We start from the raw sequence: 6,301 nt of genomic DNA, 5'->3' as shown, positions 1-6,301 counted from the left end.
GGTAAAAAAAGCATTTTTTATGTTTGTAGAGATTTTAATTGCAATATGTTAAAAGTTTATTCTTGTTATCTGTCACGTTTTCGGTCCTCTGTCTGATAATGTGATGGGCTCTGTGAAGGCTTCCCCTGCTCAGCATCAGCCCCAGATGAGCAGCAAAGCTCTGTCACACCACAGAGAAAGCTGCTGTTAGAATGCCACTGATTTCAAGGATAATGTGTTTCTTGCAAATACTTGAATTGTAAATTGTAAACATGTCCACTTTCCTTCTTGCAGGAGATGTATGGATATAAGACCCACCGCGTGCGTCTCGCTGCGTGCGTTCTCGGGTGCATCCTTTCCTGTGGGTTCCTGCTGCTTCTGTTCTACTGGAAACCAGAGTGGAGTGTGTGGGCGAGCTGTGTGCCCTGCCCCCTGGAGGAAGCGGAAGTGGTCTTACTTCGAACATTGGTAAGTTCATGTCTACCACACAAACTGATACACACTGTGAACGCGACAGCCATGATGTCACAAGAGGACTGTTATCAAAATACTGACCTAACGGTACTGCTATGATCTCACAAGAGGGCTGTTAACAAAATACTGACCTAACTGTACTGCTATGATGTCACAAGAGGGCTATTATCAAAATACTGACCTAACGGTACTGCTATGATCTCACAAGAGGGCTGTTAACAAAATACTGACCTAACGGTACTGCTATGATCTCACAAGAGGGCTGTTGACAAAATACTGACCTAACTGTACTGCTATGATGTCACAAGAGGACTATTATCAAAATACTGACCTAACGGTACTGCTATGATCTCACAAGAGGACTATTATCAAAATACTGACCTAACGGTACTGCTATGATCTCACAAGAGGGCTGTTAACAAAATACTGACCTAACGGTACTGCTATGATCTCACAAGAGGGCTGTTAACAAAATACTGACCTAACGGTACTGCTATGATCTCACAAGAGGGCTGTTATCAAAATACTGACCTAACGGTACTGCTATGATCTCACAAGAGGGCTGTTAACAAAATACTGACCTAACGGTACTGCTATGATCTCACAAGAGGGCTGTTAACAAAAACTTTTTGCAAAGCTGCTGCTAAATCGCCTCCACGAGTGGATCAGGGATTTCAATATCCTGAGCCCCTTTCAAGCGGGTTTCAGGGAGAAGGTCTCCACCATTGACCAGGTCTTTCGACTTGTCCTCATCTATTGGAAAACTGTGCAGTTGGAGGGTGGCAGCCTCTACACTGTATTCGTGGACCTGAGGGCAGCGTTCGACCTGGTCCCCCGGAACAAGCTGTGGGAGGTCCTTGCCAAATTGGGGGTTCCTGAAGGCCTGCTGAAAATCCTAATCCGCCTCCATAGCACTAACTTCGCCCAGGTGAGATGTGGCAGGATGGGTACATTGTCCGAGAGGTTCCCCGTTGGCAGGGGGGTAAGACAGGGTTGTGTGCTTGCACCGACCCTGTTTTGCCTCTATGTCAACTGGGTTATCTCCCACTTAGAGGAGGTACCCAATTCTGAAATTAGCCGCTGAAAGGGTGCCAGCCATCATATTTGCCGACGACACTCTGTTGCTATCAAAGTCGGCAACGGGCATCCAGCGCATCCTCGATGGCTTTGTGCACTTCTGTGTGGCACATGGACTGGAAATTAATGCCATCAAAACAAAATTCATGGTCCTCAATCCCCCACAGAAATTCCATTTTAGCCCCAGCATTGCACACACCAGGCTTGAGAGAGTGAAAGCCTTCGAATATCTGGGCATCGTGCTAAATGACAAACTTACCTGGACTACGCACTTGGAGAAGGCAGCAGTCAAACTGACCCAACACTCGGGGGGCATTATGAAGCTCATGGCAAACAATAAATCCACAATCAGGCCCATCGGCCCTCCAATGCAGATCTACAAATCCCAGGCCAAGGGTGCTGTTATTTACGGGTCTGAACTTTGGGGCCATGCTGGAACATCAGCCCTCTTGAAAGTGGAAAACAAATTTATCCGAAATCTTGTTGGACTACCACCGAGCACTCCCCTTGTTCCCCTCAGGATGGATCTAGGCTTATGCCCGCTCGATGAAGATCTGGCCCTCCGCCCGCTGGCCTTCTGGTGCAGATTATGGACAACCCCAGAATTGGCCAGCTACAGACAAGGACTTCAGGAGGTGCTTGCAATCCCGGGCCCTGGAAAAATCAAATGGCTCAATTTCATCAAATTGGAACTGGAGGGTTTGAGTCTTTCTAAAATGTGGTCCGATCCCATGAGTACGTGTCAACTCATTTCTAAAAAGGAGCTAGCCAAGTTATACCGTGATAGCAAATTATCCATGCTATTCAATCAACAAAACCTTGGGACAGTCTCCTTCAAAAGAGGACTGTTATCAAAATACTAACCTAACGGTACTGCTATGATCTCACAAGAGGGCTGTTAACAAAATACTGACCTAACGGTACTGCTATGATCTCACAAGAGGGCTGTTAACAAAATACTGACCTAACGGTACTGCTATGATCTCACAAGAGGGCTGTTAACAAAATACTGATGATTTGTTGATTAGTGGACGCCCAGCCTTTCCCCGCCGATTGCTAATTTCATACATTCTGAAAATGTCATTGATTGATCCTTTCCGGGTCTCTATGTACATTTTTTTAAATGCGTTATTCAAATGCACACCCTTGAGGTGAAGAGTTATCTAAATTAACATCAGCATGGTCCCCAATACCAATGTCAGTTTTCTTTGGATACTAAGAACTCTTTCTGCTTCAGGGCCTAAGGAAAGTGAAAATATGCATGTATTTGCTCAGGAGACATTCGAGTAGGGGACCCCGATTTTGTTCAGATTAAATCCTACGTAAGAATGACTTATCACTCATCGTGATCACTTAAGAAAGTGATGACGAGCAGTCGAGCGCCACTTTCCTAAACCTTCATGCGATTCCGACTTTCTGTGAAGACCTGATCTACTATTGATTTATTGTAATCGTATTGTTGCGCTCCATTGCTGATGCTAGCTCTAAGGGATCAGGTGCAGTTTTGTCTCAAACATTAAAAGATGGTGGAGAATCTCTTATAGCGTACTCATCCAGAGCTCTGACACCGGCAGACGAGAAGTACTCGGTCATCGAGAGAGAAACCTTAGCCTGTGTCTGGGCTTTGGAACACTTCAGGTCCTTTGTGTGGAGTAAACAATGTGCACTTAGAACTGACCACAAACCCTTGGTCGGGTTACTTACCACAGAAGGAATGATCAAAGCGTCAACTCATAAACTAGGATACCTATGAGGGGTAAGATAATCCATGTTCCGGACAAGGATAATGTAACCGCAGATTTCTTATCCAGAATCCCGTTACAAATCAGATAAAATGTGAGTGTGGAATGCGATGGATTTCAAAGAGCTTGAGTGCACAATGCTGATGTTCCAGCAGTAAACAAAGACATGGAGCGGTGGGAATCTGAAGAGGATGACCATACTTGAAGGTGAAAAACATCTTAATAATGAGTTTTCTGATATGTACAGAGAATTTGAAGGTGATGTGGAATTGAAAGTGAGGAAAGTGTCCCTGAATATGGAGAGAGGGAACATGCTGAGAACATTGCAAGTTCTGAGGAAGTTTCAGGAAACTCAAATAATTCTGCTTCTGAAGAAGTAAATATTCAAGGTAATAGGAAATAAGTAAATTTACAAGTCGCAAGAAGCCAGCCTGGATATCTGATTACATTTGCGAAGGGAAGGGTTGAGTTTGTGATCTTCTCGCTGGTCCCTGTTCTTGTTTATCGTATTTTAGTATTTAGATGCTGTATGCTCCAATATTTTAGATGTATTCAAATTCTTGTTATTGTTTTTATTATTTGGTATTTTAATTAGTTTATCTTTTGTTATTGTAACTTTATCTTATATTTCCTTTTTTTCCAAAGGAGGAGGGATGAGTTACGTTTACATTATGTTTAATTTTGTATTACACTGTAATGAACAGCGGGCAGGGTGGGTGCTCTGAATCCCAGCTCCGTATTCCATTTTGAAATGGTGGAGTAGGAACCGCGACATTTGGTGGATGAGACGGTATGACGTAGACATACGTCCCGGTGATGCTCTTATTTGAGTTAATTCCTACGTAGAGATCACCTGTCTCATCATGATTACTCCTTGATCACCTGAACCTAGCGGCTGAGCACTCTAGTACCCCTGCCTGGCATCAGAGAGAGTCACGTGCACCAGGAGGCTGAAGAGAGGATGAAAGATGAAGAACCCAACACATGTTCCTGATCTTCAAGGGATCACCCCTACAGTGAGGAGCAGAAGATGAGAAAGAAAAGGGCAAAGACCAAAGGAAAATCAGAAATAGAAAGACTGGACGAGAAATAGAGAGAGGGAGGAAAGAGTCTGCTCCAATGGTAAAGGGAATAATACTTGTAGAATCCAATAAGTATTATTAATACACAAAAAAGCAAATCTATGAGGAAGAAGAGAGGACGAGAAAGAGAAGGGAAAAAACTGAAAGAGGAAGGAATGGATAAACAAAAGCAAAAGGAGAAAATAAAATTGAAAACTGAAAGAGAAAAACAAATGTTTTAATTGATTTAAAGCATTTTGTATTACTGCATTAGGAAATATCTGTAAGTTATTGCTGATGTTGATTCAGGTGATTGTATCGTTCATATAAACGATTAACAAGCTATGAATAGAGGTGGGCGAGCCACTGAAAGCTCGAAACAGGCTTGAGCCTGAAGCCTGGTTCAGGCTCTGCTCGAGGTCCTGTTGGAAGCTCAAGCCCATAACGAGCCGATCATTCATGTGGCTTCTGCCTGCCACTAAGAAAAAACAGGGTGCCTTTTCCTGATTGTTATGCCTTGTAGGTATGCCGCTCCTGCTGGAGGTGGCAACCTATGTGTGAACAGGAATCGTGCAGTCTTATTTAGGTTACCAAATTTACAACCTGAATTAACAACCTTTCAGTGTTATACGGGACCACATATAAAGCATAGAAAGCATAGAAATGTTTAAAATTTGTAGTGCATTTATTCAAAAGAATTTTTTGTTTAAAAAGTCATGGTATTACAAAACTGTTGCATTAAAAACTCGTTACACGGTATATATTCAATGTATATAAACAATATTAATAACACATTTCTTAAAAAACAATATCATTTATTTTTAAAAAAAGTTCTCCTTTATACAGTATTGTTTCCAAAAAACATATTTGTAAAAAGATAATAAAACACAAATGTTAGGAACAAAAAATGTCGACGCGGCGTTTCGGTGCCCCTGATGTTCTTGCACCTTCTTCAGGACTTGTTCCCTGATTGGTCACATCTACAAAGACATATATCATAATATGTTTCATTAGGTCCCATCTACTAGTTTCAGTTACATATACTCAGTACAGCATTTGATAAACCTAACATTTGGTAACCTCTAAAGTCTCTTATGCACATCCCAACTTAAGATTTGTTACAAAGCTGTTGTTATACTTTCTAAATTTATCTATGAATTGATTAACTTCTAGGCTTGGTGGTGGTATGGTGATATTATTTTACACCAGTAGTAGATGACTAACTCTGTTTCATATTTCCTCTGCTGGACAGTCCCTTATCCCACTCCTTTCTGAGATCTTACTGTCGGTCATTTACATATAACCCTGAGGTCTGGAATAGGATTCATTTCCCTTTTGCTCTGTGGTGATCTTTCAATTGTATCCCACTGTCGGTCATTTAAATGTAACCCTGAGGTCTGGAATGAGATTTCTTTCCCTTTTCCTCCCAACCAGTTTAGTTATCCAACTTACCCAGGTGGTATTCCCTGGACCCTTTTGATCATATGAGTCTGTTTAGCATCTGCTCATATTTTCGTTCCCTTTAGCTATATGGGATTTCCTCTCAATCAATGTTCTTAGTTTTTCCTTGGAGACTTTGGAAATTAACCACTTCAGTACTATAAAGTAAAGAGAAAACATTTATATATCTTCACTTTTTTCTTTTTTATGACTAACTCCTGTTCAGTCTAAAAGTTAAATATATGCTCCTCACCGGTTTTTATTTCCAATTCTTACTTTAGTTGTAAGGAGGATGCCTCTGGGAGCTCCCTTTCTTATGGGTTGGATACTTCACGCCCCTGCTCCGTCTAAGGATGGGATAATCTTTGTTAATGTATCTGGATTGCTCCTTAATTTCACCTGAATTATCACCTTCCTATTCTTTTCCTTACCTTATTAGATATTTTGGAGTTACCATTAGTTTACTTCACTCATGGGGATGTTGATCTTTAGGTAGATGCCTTTTGACTTGGCTTGTATTTCTAGGAA

General features: G+C 41.7%; 1 protein-coding gene and 1 long non-coding RNA gene across 2 annotated transcripts in view; one reads left to right on the top strand and one right to left on the bottom strand.

The window, feature by feature from the left end:
• The first annotated feature begins 276 nt into the window (after window positions 1-276).
• LOC147684260 (putative cation-transporting ATPase 13A4) overlaps window positions 277-6,301 on the top strand; it is a 190,033-nt gene continuing 184,008 nt past the window's right edge. Inside the window, exon 1 of the mRNA XM_086944971.1 lies at window positions 277-447. Within this exon, the coding sequence (XP_086801097.1) occupies window positions 277-447 (171 nt within the window). The remainder of the gene's footprint in view (window positions 448-6,301) is intronic.
• LOC147684262 (uncharacterized) lies at window positions 5,238-6,070 on the bottom strand. Its single transcript, XR_015301088.1, has 3 exons — window positions 6,027-6,070; window positions 5,786-5,931; window positions 5,238-5,313 (listed from the first exon to the last, which is right to left on the bottom strand). It is a non-coding gene; the product is annotated as an uncharacterized LOC147684262 (long non-coding RNA).

The sequence above is a fragment of the Lissotriton vulgaris genome, chromosome 11 (genome assembly GCF_964263255.1).
Source record: "Lissotriton vulgaris chromosome 11, aLisVul1.2, whole genome shotgun sequence".
Taxonomy (NCBI): Eukaryota; Metazoa; Chordata; class Amphibia; order Caudata; family Salamandridae; genus Lissotriton; species Lissotriton vulgaris.
This window is presented reverse-complemented; position numbering and strand designations above follow the sequence as displayed.